Source organism: Anticarsia gemmatalis, chromosome 17, assembly GCF_050436995.1.
Source record: "Anticarsia gemmatalis isolate Benzon Research Colony breed Stoneville strain chromosome 17, ilAntGemm2 primary, whole genome shotgun sequence".
NCBI lineage: Eukaryota > Metazoa > Arthropoda > Insecta > Lepidoptera > Erebidae > Anticarsia > Anticarsia gemmatalis.
In genome coordinates this window covers 6,333,762-6,347,472 of record NC_134761.1, presented here as the reverse complement: position 1 = coordinate 6,347,472, position 13,711 = coordinate 6,333,762, and the positions used below count along the sequence as shown (strand labels likewise).

General features: G+C 41.2%; 2 protein-coding genes across 2 annotated transcripts in view; one reads left to right on the top strand and one right to left on the bottom strand.

Annotated features, from left to right (window-relative positions):
• The first annotated feature begins 437 nt into the window (after positions 1-437).
• On the top strand, positions 438-4,050 carry LOC142980108 (uncharacterized). The gene is made up of 4 exons (XM_076125417.1): positions 438-730; positions 1,104-1,194; positions 1,444-1,563; positions 1,677-4,050. Exons 1-4 carry the CDS (start codon positions 642-644, stop codon positions 3,615-3,617), a joined length of 2,241 nt encoding a protein of 746 aa, XP_075981532.1. The 5' UTR covers positions 438-641; the 3' UTR covers positions 3,618-4,050.
• A 1,173-nt stretch (positions 4,051-5,223) lies between these two features.
• The window catches only part of Sdb (SAXO downstream of blistered), a 35,477-nt gene continuing 26,989 nt past the window's right edge, over positions 5,224-13,711 (bottom strand). The window contains exon 4 of the mRNA XM_076125338.1: positions 5,224-13,623. Within this exon, the coding sequence (XP_075981453.1) occupies positions 5,492-13,623 (8,132 nt within the window). The 3' untranslated portion in view covers positions 5,224-5,491. The remainder of the gene's footprint in view (positions 13,624-13,711) is intronic.

The window sequence follows — 13,711 nt, the reverse complement described above, 5'->3', positions numbered from 1 at the left end:
CAGAAAAGTAAGCTTTGCAAGCTCCCAATTCATACATACAAATTGTATAATGTAATGACAAGGCGCTTCAAAAACATTAATCTAGCTTTATAGCATTATCATGATTATAGTGCAATAGTAATCACTATCTTACTGTAAACCGTGAATATTTTATAAACGTGTTTCTCACACAGTCATTTATTTTAGAGCCGCTACATATAATGGGCAAACTTCAATGGCTTACAAAAGTATTAAAAAAACTGTTAATATACAAAAGTAATTCAAATTACGTTTATGGAATTTTATCATATTCATGTTTAAAAGATTTCTCTCAATTTGTGTGAATATGAGTTATAAGGGTTTTGAGTTTGCAGCAAATAGAGGGAATTCTTATTCTTAGGTCATTCAACCCTAGAGCTACCTATCTTAATGATGAAAACTAAAATAGTAATGGAAAATACGTCGATTCATTCCCAAGCATTATGTTTTTCGTCAGAGAATAATTACGAGAAAAATAGTATGAATCAATCAGCCTCTGTGATTCTTGTCTTTGATAAAATTACTGGCTACAAAATAAATGAAAATAAAACATCAAATTTAAATTTGGCGCCCACTTGTCAATAAATCAAATTTTGTAAGCAACTTTTGTGTGAATTGCAAATATGCGATCTTGGTTGGTATTGATATTATTTGGACATTTACTAATACAAGTTATCTGCAGGCCACAACAGGCGGAGTACAATAATGATAGGTAAAGTATTTTTATGTTATTATAATTCTTTAGCCTCGACGGATAGGAGTGTCACGATCAATCAACGACTAACACGACAACTCCCGCAAGATTATATGATTCCCAACTAAGTACAGCATGTATTAAGATATCTAAAAACACAACTCTACTGTTAATATGCATTCAGCCGTAAAACTGATACGTGAGCTTGACACACAAAATTTGTTTTAAATATGTAAGTATTATTCATTTTGCATGGAATTCAAACCTTCAGCACTCAGTGCGACAGTAATAGAGGTAGAGACCTTAGATACATTTAATTTCGTTTTTTTTTATATAGAGTGTAAGTATAAATTTACTAGCTGACCTATGTTAGTGTTTGGTAATGTTTCAGTGATCTAGACGAAACTGCAGAAGATGATGAAAGCGACTCTGCTCCCGAGACTTACTCAGCTGACGATGATGATACGCGTTTAAGTGACCAAGTAAAGCATTCATTACATACGTTGTCCATAACTTAATAAGTAGAATATAATTAAAATCAGAAAGAGATGGCAAAATAAGTTATACTTACAATTTTGAAATTTGATCACGAATACAGTCCAACAACACAGTAGGGAGCCTTTGCATGCAAGGTTCGAGGCTGCCGGAGGCATCCAATGATATGAAATTTATATCATCATATGATCCCATAAATATGAATGATAACGTATTGCTAATTGCTATTATTGCAGGACTCTGGTGCTCAAGAAGATGAGGTGCCTCGAAACCGACACCTACTAGATTTAACAGAGAGTAGATACTTGCAGCGCAATGCACCTGATGAACACACATCACGAGTGATCTCGGACACAGTACGATCTTTTTATTATTACCTGCATACCTTACTTTATTTAAATAAAGTAATTAATACCTTTCCATTACTTTATTTAAATATGATAATAAAATTTTATGCAATCTTTTTCAGGCTTCAGATTCTAAGGCCAGCAGGATTCGAAATCTACGGGAGGAAGATCCCAGCGAATCAGCTTATAACGAACAAAGCCGAAACTATCAAAAGAAACGTCGTCAGTTAAATAGGTACGTTGATGCTAGTGATGAACAAGAAACACGTTTTGCTAATCAAGAGGGCAGCAAATCTGGTCGAGCCCAGGGTCCAGATGAAAGTCAAGTCAGCAAGCGAACTATTGAAACTGAAACAACTAACGATGACGGAGAAATGATATTTGAAAGAAACAGTGAACAGGTAAGCCGTATGAATAAAAATGAGTATAATGCTAACGACGCATCAGACTCGGAACAACCACGATATATTAAACAATACTATAATACTATGCAAGCTGAAAACAGGGATATAGTTGAAGACAAAGTTCATGATAATACACGGTATAATCTGAGAGACAGACGCGAAATAAAAGAAACAAATGAACCACGTAATTCTAAAACTCCGAATGTCGAAGCAAGCAAGGAAGGGAATGATAAATCTGATAATGAAGATGAGGAATCTGCTATAAAACGACATATAAAAAAACTGTCCAGTGATGAATTAGATCAGCTTCTAGGTTCACTGACTGAAGAAAAGAGATTACTTTTGAAGAAACTCATTGACGATACTGATTCTAGTGATGCTAATGGATTTATCAATAAAAGAGAAATAACAAAGAAAGCCGGGGCCGTTGAAGAAAATAACTACATAGAAAACTGTCAATCGGATTTGAGTAAAGTGCAAGGGGGCAGTTCAGCTTTGGAGGGAAACACTGAAAATGCTTCACCACAACCAGCTGATACTACTGAAAATAATAAACAGTCAGAAAGCCAGACTGACAATTCCGACGCTCCTCAAAAAACCTCCGAGTCAAATATAAGCTCTGTAAGTAAATCAGAAGTTTCAAGTCATAATGATGACGCTAGTTGGAAGAAAACCGATAATAGTTTTAACACATTCTCTTTGAATATAGATCCTAACATCCGCGCCGAAATAGCTGATATACAAGTAACAGCTAAAACTGAAAATAAAAGGGAAGCAAATATGAAGGACTTAGAGGACACAGATGAATCCCTGAGCGATAATAAAGTGTACGAACAGGATTATTCAAACGATCAGAGTTATTTTTGCTCGCAAGATGAAAATCTTTCTAACCTAATGGATGAAGAAAATCAACCGCGAGAAGAGAAAACACGTAAAAGAGAAGCACTTGAACAACCATCGGAAGCCGATTCTATTAAGTCTCTAGAGGAATCATTTCCCAATTCCAATGCGTATGACGACTCGGGGCCGTACTCTGGACCATTAGTCAGAGTTAAACGAAAAAACTATAATCAGATCAAGAAAAGAGCCGCTGGTCTTTTGCCTGATGCTAAAGTGGCTTACTTCCCGTACAAAGCCGAAAATGACGACGAAGATAATGAAGAAGGCAATGAATTCGATGATGAAGGTTTCTATGATCGTACTTCTAATTTTAATAATAGAAACAAAGGCGTTGAGGAAGATGCAGCAGCAGACAGGTCTGAAAATCAAGCACCCGCGAATAACATGAACCCTGACAACTCTAAATCGACGAACGATAATGCTGATAGTAATACGATGAGCTTAGGATCAGACACAGACAGCGTGCTATCTGGTGTAGAAGGTGTCGACGACAATCTTATGTACAATAGCGGACTGAGAAATAGGCGTACTGCAGAAGATAATTCTGGTGGCCCACAAGCCAAGACGGAATCTACGTTAAATGTGGACGATGAAGTCAAAACACCAGCAGAAAGTAACATAAATCTACTTCATTACCAAGAAAATGATGCCTTCGGTCCACTTCCTCGGAGCTATGATGGTGAGTCAGCTCGATACAAAAGAATAAGACGCGTGAAACAGTCGCACGATGCCGAAGACCAAAATACAGCCGATACTTGAGAGTTAAATGTTGTATAATTTTTAAGTATGTATTTTAAACTATGTTTGCATTTAAATACATTAGTTTGTACTTAATTTTGATTTATTTTAGATTATTTTCAATTTGTTTATAAGATTCAGTATTGTTGGTCATTTAAAATGAGTGTTGCTTTACTGTGCTATGTTCGTACCAGTAGAAGCAATATGTATTTTGTAAGTATTATTATTACTTTAAAATAATAATTTTAATTTACAATTATAATACGCTTTGATCTTTAGCTACCTGCTTAGGTTCAAAATAATTATTTATGCCAGGTAGGTTGAATGAAAGTCTACTATTGTTGTTTTTCAGGTAAATAAGGGTGTAGTTAACTCTAAAGATGCTATTAAAAATACAACATATTTTAAATGACCCTTTATAAGCCATGTTATGTAACATTTATAAATAAATATGTTTAAAATTACTTTTTTTTTAATCATTTTTTCAACCAGTTTGCATCTCTGAATTATTACGGCAGGTATCGGGGAGTTGGGGAACGAATGAATTTAGCATTATATTTATTACTATTGAATGGTGGTCAAAAATTAAGGTATATTCCCGGTGTCCACCCCCTGCTTGTCCACCCCGGGTGGACAGAGACACAAATCTTTTAAAAAGTTCTCGGTGTCCACCCCTGGGGGACAGTGAGAATTCATTTTAAATTAGTCCCGCTGGCCACCCCGGGTGGACATCTTTTACTTTTGCAATCTACACAAATAATTATCACAATAGGTATTAATCAAAGTCACAGAAAAATCTTTACATCCTCATCCTTTCTAGAAATAAATCAATATTGAAGTCCCCATTGACAAGTCCCATTCGCATGTCGTGAATAAAATGATCACTTAAAATATATTTTTTTACGTTTATTGTTATAACTTATACCTTGGTTTAATGAGTGCCGCAACTTAGGGTCAATAAACATTATATGGGAAAACACACAATAGATAGTGTACCTACTTCTATTTACCCTAGAGATGTTGATAATATGGTTAAACTATGTACCTACTTAATTAATTTTGTTATAATTATTTACACCCAATTCCAGCAAGCGTGGACATTGAGAATGTTTATTTAAGCAGTGGCTTTGTCCACCGGCGGTGAACATCGAGAGTAGTAATATGCAACTCGTGTCTCTGTCCACCCGGGGTGGCCAGCGGGAATAATTTAAAATGAATTCTCACTGTCCCCCAGGGGTGGACACCGAGAACTTTTTAAAAGATTTGTGTCTCTGTCCACCCGGGGTGGACAAGCAGGGGGTGGACAACGGGAATATACCAAAAATTAATCCCTGTATATCGGTTTTCCGATTGCGAACTTTACGTGGTAACGTTTGCTGCAACGGAATGACGCTGTACGGGGTTTATAAACTTTAAAATATATACTTTTCGTTTCCATCAGCATTAGATTGATCAGTTAGGTACTAGTTCAGGGTGGTATGTGGTGCGCCAGCTAGGTCTACAGCATTTAGTGAAAAACTAAACTTCTAATGAAGAAACATCTTCGTTCATGGCTAAAAAGTTCTACTCTCTTACATGTACTTCATATTTATAACAGGGGGAATGAACAAGAAATAAAACAGCCCTCTATAATATAAAAGTTTATTGCATGGCAATGTTTGACAAAACATATGATAAACTTGTTAAATTAACAAATTATTTGTTATATTATGCATAATTATATAAGGCATGTTATTCGTATTAAGACTAGCAGTTAGCTTGCGTATAATTTTATAATAATTAACATTAACAATATTAAAATTTAAAAGCTCCATAAATACGGAATGGAATATAATCTTGTTAGCCTGTTATCGGCTAATGTTGCATCACTTGCATCTGTCTGGGTAATAAAACGCTTATTGTTTTTGTGTTATTTTCGTCGCATAGAATTTATGTTCACGAGAATCGCGTGTGTGTTTGAATGGAGCACGTCCGGATTCAATCAGCGTTGCAGGACAGGTTCCATGGACGTGCGAGGTGAATTCTCGCTTGTAACTTGTATTGCCGTCACCCAAAACGAAATGCGACGTGTTTCCATGACGCGTGACCCGCTCCACGCGCTCTACTCGTTCATTTCTTTCGGTGCGTTCAGCTCGTTGCGCGTGTTCAGAACGCGAGAAGTTTCCATATGACCGAGCTTCAGAATGACCATAGAATTCACCGCCGACTCGAAGATTGTCCCTCACTACTCGTGGCTGACGATCGACCATCATCGTGGACTGTCCATCCCTCCTTGTTTGATCGCGACGAGAGTCGGAACTTTCATGCTGAGATATAACGCCCACGTTGTCTCTAGTTGAACGATGCATAGAGCTAATACTTTTTCTGTCTGTGCTGTGGGTTGAATTGCTGATGTATTCACCGCGTTCAGACAGATTGCCTATGCTCTTCCTCTGAGCAGCTGCTGTAGAACTTATAGAATGATGAGCTTCGGTAGTAGACTGCACACCTCGGCGGTGAAGGATTGCGTTGCTAGAAGACGAGTCAGATACCAGATCCGAAGTTCGTTTATGATGTCCACTACGAGAGGAGTTATCAATTACGGTGGTTGAAGGGTCAGCACCGCCACCATGCATGGCTCTCTGGAACTCGATACTAGTTTTTGTTACATTGTCGCTGATCTGGTTCCTGTTTGCTGAATGTGTTGATCTTGTAGAATGTTGTTCGACATGGGTGCCCCTGTGTACATGAGTCGATGAATTAACATTTCTTTGAATATGACTTTCTGATACATGACTTTGATTTGATGATCTGCCGGATTGATCCGTCATAAGTATTCTTTGAGTAGTATCACCGCTGCCTTGCCTTGTTACTTGATGGCCGTCCGAAATAGATTGTTGAGTTGTTCTGGTAACATTTTGGCCAGAATGATCGCGTGTAATAGTTGAACCTCCAGTATTACGTTGAGTGTGGCTTTCTGAAATGATGGTCTGACGTTGGTTGGAGCTCAGATTTTGGCTGGACGTCGAAGATGTGACGGATTGTTGAGAGGAATGTATTCGGTTAGTGTTATCAGTGTATTGTTGATTGGACCGAGTAGTCTGTTGATCAATAATATTTGATCCCTTAGATCCGTGAGTTGTACTGTGAACGTCTTTATTGGTTGTCGAGGACACATGATCCGAAGATACTATCTTCTGAATTGAATCGCCTCCAACTTGTCTAGGACGTGTTGTACGATCGTCAACATCTCGGCTCGGAGATGACCGTTGAGGTGTAAAACGTCCCGTATCACCACCGGTCACATCTACTTCTACATTTCTAGTGACCATCACCCATTTACCGCCTCGAAGTTTCTTTTCTGTAATTTGTTTGACTGTCTTAGTAGTGGTCGATGTAACAGTTTTGATATTTTTAGTATCGCTCTTGTTTATTGTTGTCCTGTCTGTACTGCTTCGTGATACAGTTCGATCATTCACGCCGACTACCTTATTACGATCTGTACGATCAGTTACGCTGTCAGCTCGTTGATCTACATTCTTTTGTGAATCACTGCGATCGACGACGTCATGAGATGTAATGTGTTTAACATGCGTACCAGACTGCGTATGTTTAGAAGTAGAATGGTCGCTTGTAGTGTGGGAGTGTTTCACATGAGTCTCAGAGTGAGAAATGTGCGACCTGTCGTCACGGTGTACTTGAGTATCATGACGTACAATGTTAGATTTGCTGTCATAATCATCTTGTCCTCTAACAGTTTTAGATTCCACTACCCTCCTTGTTGTCTCACTTGATTGTGTTTTAGACGTATCGTGCTTCGTAATATCACCGTTCGTGTAGAGGTTGTCTCTTGGTTTTATAGGACCAGATTTTTCTGCTGGACTCCATCTCTGCGGACCCGGTCTGTCGAACTCTCCTTCTGGTTTCAAATTGTCTTTAGGACGGACCTGGGCGGGAGTTTCACCTGGAGCCCACTTAGTTGGAGTACGTGAGTCCATATCACCTTCAGGGAACAGATTATCCTTAGGTTTAACGGGACTCCTGCGATCACCGGTTTGCCATGTTGGTCTAGATGGATAGTTAACATCGCCTTCAGTTTTTAGATTGTCTTTAGGTCTGACTTGAGACGGAGTGTCACCTGGAGCCCACTTACTAGGCGTTCGTGACGCCATGTCTCCTTCGGGACGTAAGTTATCTTTAGGACGGACTTGACTAGGTGTTTCTCCAGGTTGCCAGTGGGTCTTCGGTCTGTCAGTGAAATCACCCTCAGGGTGCAGATTATCTTTAGGTCTAACTTGTTCAGGTCTTTCGGCCGACGTCCATTTTGGCTTTGATGGGCGCTCAAAATCACCTTCTGGTTTTAAATTGTCCTTAGGACGAACTTGCTCTGGCGTTTCGCCGGGAGCCCATTTTGTCGGAGTACGTGAATCCATTGTTCCTTCTGGTCTTAAGTTGTCTTTAGGACGAACTTGATCCGGTCTATCTCCTGGCTGCCAACGAGTTTTAGGCCTGTCAGTAAATTCACCCTCAGGATGTAAGTTGTCTTTTGGTCTTACTTGGTCAGGTCTGTCTCCGGGCTGCCACCTAGGCTTAGTTCTGTCCGTGAAGTCACCTTCAGGATGTAAATTGTCCTTAGGTCTTACTTGATCAGGTCTATCTCCCGGTTGCCATTGAGTCTTAGGCCTATCGGTAAATTCACCTTCGGGATGTAAATTATCCTTTGGCCTAACCTGTTCAGGCCTATCTGCTGACGCCCACTTTGGCCTCGTAGGTCTGTCAAAGTCTCCTTCCGGTTTCAGGTTATCTTTGGGCCGAACTTGTTCAGGTGTTTCACCTGGTTGCCATTTGGTCTTCGGGCGCGTAGTAAATTCACCCTCAGGCCGCAAATTATCTTGAGGTTTGCTTAAATCTGGGCGATCAGTAGTCTCCCATTTTGGTCTTGTAGGTCTATCAAATTCTCCTTCGGGTTTCAAATTATCTGTTTGTTTAATGGGGGTACGCTTCTCACCAGTTTCCGGTTCCACTTTAGGCCTTCTTTCAAAATCACCTTCTGGTTTCAGATTATCCTGAGGATAAATTATAGCTAACCTTTCACCTTTGGTTACTTTATAATCGTCGCGTCGAGTATGATCTTCAAAGACTCCTTCAATTTTGAGGTTGTCCTCACGACGAGTTAATTTTACTCTTTGACCTTTCACAACACGGTAAGTGTCCGATGAGCGAGTGTTTTCCATTTTTCCTTCCATTCTTAAGTTATCTTCGTGTTTGACTATGGCTGCTCGTTCACCTGTGACCTTGGTGTAGTCGGTTTTTTGTTTCATATCAATAAATTCGCCTTCTATCCTTAGATTGTCTTCTCGTCTGATAATATCAAGACGTTCAATCTTTTGTCGTTGTCGCACATCAACATCTCTTTGAATAGTAATATTGTCAACTTGCTTGAATGGCTTTCGTTTCTCTGCTGGTTGAGATGGTACAACCTCAGGTTTATAGAATATGCCATCAGGCTTAAGATTATCTTGAGGTTTAACGACTGGCGCTCTTTCGCCCTTGGTTGCGCTGTAATCATTACGAACTTCAAGATCTATAAACTCGCCCTCAGTTCGTAAGTTATCCTCATGCCTCTGTATGACAACCTTTTCTGTCTTCTCTATTCGTTTATAGTCGTCTCTTGAACGATGGACATCAATAACACCCTCCATTCTAAGATGATCTTCATGTTTGACAACGTCCACACGATCACCGCGGGTGGCTGTATAATCAGTTCTTCTGATCACTTCCATTTCACCTTCAGGTTTCAAATTATCCTCAGGCTTCTTCTGCACAGGTCTTTCACCAGGCACGTGTTTTGGTTTCTCAGGACGATCAAATTTGCCCTCTGGTTTAAGATTGTCTTGTGGTTTTTTAGGTGTTTGACGTTCAGCTGGTTGCCATTTATCCTGTTTCGGTTTTTCGAATTCTCCTTCAGGTTTCAGGTTGTCTTTTGGTTTCTTAACCTCTGGTCTTTCTGCAGGGCGCCAATCATCTTGTTTGGGAGTTTCAAATTTGCCTTCAGGTCTCAAATTATCTTGTGGTTTCTTAGGAGTTTGTTTTTCAGCAGGGCGCCACTCTTCTTGTTTTGGTTTCTCGAATTCGCCTTCAGGCTTGAGATTATCCTTGGGTTTCTTTTGAGTAGGTCTTTCAGCTGGACGCCATTCATCGTGTTTTGGCTTTTCGAATTCTCCCTCAGGTTTCAAATTATCCCGAGGTTTCTTAGGTGTTTGTCTTTCTGCAGGTCGCCACTGTTCTGGTTCGGGTTGTTCAAAGTCTCCTTCTGGTTTAAGGTTGTCTTGGGGTTTCTTTTGGGTTGGTCGTTCTGCAGGACGCCATTTCTCAGGTTTAGGAGTTTCAAATTCACCTTCAGGTCTGAGGTTATCTTGTGGTTTCTTAGGAGTTTGCCTTTCAGCTGGCCTCCATTCGTCATGTTTAGGTTGTTCAAATTCTCCTTCAGGCCTCAGATTATCCTGCGGTCTCTTTTGAACTGGTCGCTCAGCTGGACGCCACTTTTCTTTGTCAGGAGTCTCAAACTCACCTTCAGGTTTAAGATTGTCTTTCGGCTTTTTGGGAGTTTGTCTTTCAGCAGGACGCCACTCATCATGTTTCGGTTGCTCAAACTCACCCTCAGGCTTAAGGTTATCCTTAGGTTTCTTTTGGATAGGTCTTTCAGCAGGACGCCATTCCTCATGTTTTGGTTGTTCAAACTCACCCTCGGGTCTCAGATTGTCTCTAGGTTTCTTAGGTGTTTGTCTCTCAGCTGGACGCCATTCATCTTGCTTAGGTTGTTCAAAGTCACCCTCGGGCTTGAGATTGTCTTTAGGTTTCTTTTGCACCGGCCTCTCCGCAGGTCGCCATTCTTCATGCTTAGGTTGTTCAAAGTCACCCTCAGGTCTCAAATTGTCTTTAGGTTTCCTTGGTGTTTGCCTCTCAGCTGGACGCCATTCGTCTTGCTTGGGTTGCTCAAAGTCTCCTTCAGGCCTCAGATTATCCTGTGGTCTCTTCTGGACTGGTCGCTCAGCTGGACGCCACTTTTCTTTGTCAGGAGTCTCAAACTCACCTTCAGGCTTAAGATTGTCTTTAGGCTTTTTGGGAGTTTGTCTTTCAGCAGGACGCCACTCATCATGTTTCGGTTGCTCAAAATCTCCTTCGGGCTTAAGATTATCCTTTGGTTTCTTTTGGACAGGTCGTTCAGCAGGTCTCCATTCATCAGGATGCCTTTGCTCAAAGTCACCTTCAGGTCTAAGATTATCCTGTGGTTTTTTAGGTGTTTGTCTTTCGGCAGGACGCCACTCTTCATGTTTTGGTTGTTCAAAGTCGCCTTCAGGTCTAAGATTATCCTTCGGTTTCTTTTGAGTAGGCCTTTCAGCCGGTCGCCACTGTTCTTTATCAGGAGTTTCGAAATCACCCTCAGGTTTCAAATTATCTTTCGGCTTCTTAGGTGTTTGCCTTTCAGCAGGACGCCACTCATCTTGTTTAGGTTGTTCAAAGTCACCCTCGGGTTTAAGATTATCCTGAGGTTTCTTTTGTACCGGTCTCTCCGCAGGTCGCCATTCTTCATGCTTAGGTTGTTCAAATTCACCTTCAGGTCGCAAATTGTCTTTGGGCTTTCTGGGTGTTTGCCTCTCAGCCGGACGCCATTCATCTTGCTTAGGCTGTTCAAATTCTCCTTCAGGCTTAAGATTATCCTGTGGTCTCTTCTGAACTGGTCGCTCAGCTGGACGCCACTTTTCTTTATCGGGAGTCTCAAATTCACCTTCAGGTTTCAAGTTATCCTTCGGTTTCTTCGCCGTTTGCCTCTCAGCTGGACGCCATTCCTCCTGTTTCGGTTGCTCAAATTCACCTTCTGGTTTGAGGTTATCCTTGGGTTTCTTTTGAACAGGTCGCTCAGCAGGCCTCCATTCGTCCGGATGCCTTTGCTCAAAGTCACCTTCAGGGAACAGGTTATCATCTGGCCTCTTAGCTTTAGGACGCTCAGCCGGACGCCACTCTTCCTTGTCGGGAGTTTCGAAATCGCCTTCTGGTTTCAAGTTGTCTTTAGGCTTTTTAGGTGTCTGTCTCTCAGCTGGACGCCACTCTTCATGCTTAGGTTGCTCAAAGTCACCTTCTGGTCTTAGATTATCTTTAGGTTTCTTTTGAGTTGGTCGCTCAGCTGGTCTCCATTGTTCTTTGTCGGGAGTTTCGAATTCACCTTCAGGTTTCAAATTGTCTTTTGGTCTCTTAGGCGTCTGTCTCTCAGCAGGACGCCACTCGTCTTGTTTAGGTTGTTCAAAATCACCTTCAGGCTTAAGATTATCTTGGGGTTTCTTCTGCACCGGTCTCTCCGCAGGCCGCCATTCTTCATGTTTTGGTTGTTCGAAATCACCCTCAGGTTTCAAATTGTCTTTGGGCTTCCTTGGTGTTTGTCTCTCAGCTGGACGCCATTCATCGTGTTTAGGTTGTTCAAATTCACCTTCTGGTTTAAGATTATCTTGGGGTCTCTTTTGAACTGGCCTCTCAGCTGGGCGCCATTGTTCTTTATCGGGAGTTTCGAATTCCCCTTCTGGTTTTAGATTATCTTTTGGTTTCTTGGCTGTTTGCCTCTCAGCCGGACGCCACTCTTCTTGTTTTGGCTGTTCAAAGTCACCCTCAGGCCTAAGGTTATCTTTTGGTTTCTTTTGAGTTGGTCGTTCAGCTGGGCGCCACTCTTCTTTATCGGGAGTTTCGAAGTCACCTTCTGGTTTCAAGTTATCTTTCGGTTTCTTGGGTGTTTGTCTCTCCGCAGGACGCCACTCTTCATGTTTAGGTTGTTCAAAGTCACCTTCAGGTCTCAAATTATCCTGGGGCTTCTTTTGAACCGGACGCTCGGCTGGACGCCACTTTTCTTTGTCAGGTGTTTCGAATTCTCCTTCGGGTTTCAGATTGTCCTTGGGCTTTTTAGCCGTTTGCCTCTCAGCAGGACGCCACTCATCTTGTTTGGGTTGTTGGAAATCACCCTCTGGTTTAAGGTTATCTTTGGGTTTCTTTTGAACTGGTCTTTCTGCAGGACGCCATTCTTCCTTGTCGGGAGTTTCAAAGTCGCCTTCGGGTTTCAAATTGTCTTTTGGTTTCTTCGGAGTTTGTCTCTCTGCGGGGCGCCATTCTTCATGTTTTGGTTGTTCAAAGTCGCCTTCAGGTCTCAGATTGTCCTTTGGCTTCTTTTGTGTAGGCCGTTCAGCAGGACGCCATTCTTCTTTCTCTGGGGTTTCAAAGTCACCTTCCGGCCTCAAGTTATCCTTAGGCTTTTTAGGTGTTTGCCTTTCAGCGGGACGCCACTCATCTTGTTTAGGTTGTTCAAAGTCTCCTTCTGGTTTCAGATTATCTTTAGGCTTCTTCTGAGTTGGCCTCTCAGCCGGACGCCACTCTTCCTTATCTGGCGTTTCGAAATCTCCCTCTGGTTTCAAGTTATCTTTTGGTTTCTTGGGTGTTTGCCTTTCAGCAGGGCGCCATTCCTCATGCTTGGGCTGTTCGAAGTCACCTTCAGGTTTCAAGTTGTCGACCGGTTTTTTCTGTTTAGGCCTTTCAGTAAGTTTTGGTTGATATGCATCATTCGAGACGGTATGACTATCAAAAGTACCTTCCATGTGTAAGTTATCTTTTCTTATAATTCTTTGTTGCCTAACATCATTCTCCTCATAGGTTCTGTACTCTTCTTGTGAAGTTGTTATCTTTTCCAACTCCTCTGTTGAATAGAACTTTTCAAAGTCTTCTTTAGTCCATGTACGACGTCTCTTTGGACGTTCGACAGGGGTGACTTTCTCAGTAAAGTCTGTCTGGTTTGAAGTTACGAATTCGATTTCACCCTCGCGAATTAGATTGTCTGTTCTCCGCGCGACCATTGTTGTTCTTTCAACAGTATCGGTGTAATCAATAAACTCTGATTTCGATGTCGTCTCAGTAGTCATATCACCTTCGATTTTAGTCCAGGTGTTGCGTCTGACTGGTTTTGGTCTCTCCACTGGTTTAACTGTGTACTCGGTACGTGAAGTAGTAGTGTCTGAAAATAGAAAAATAATAAAGTTAGTAAATTAATATTATTTTTGAAGACGATGACTAATGCAAGAGAGGTAGATTAGAAAAAACAG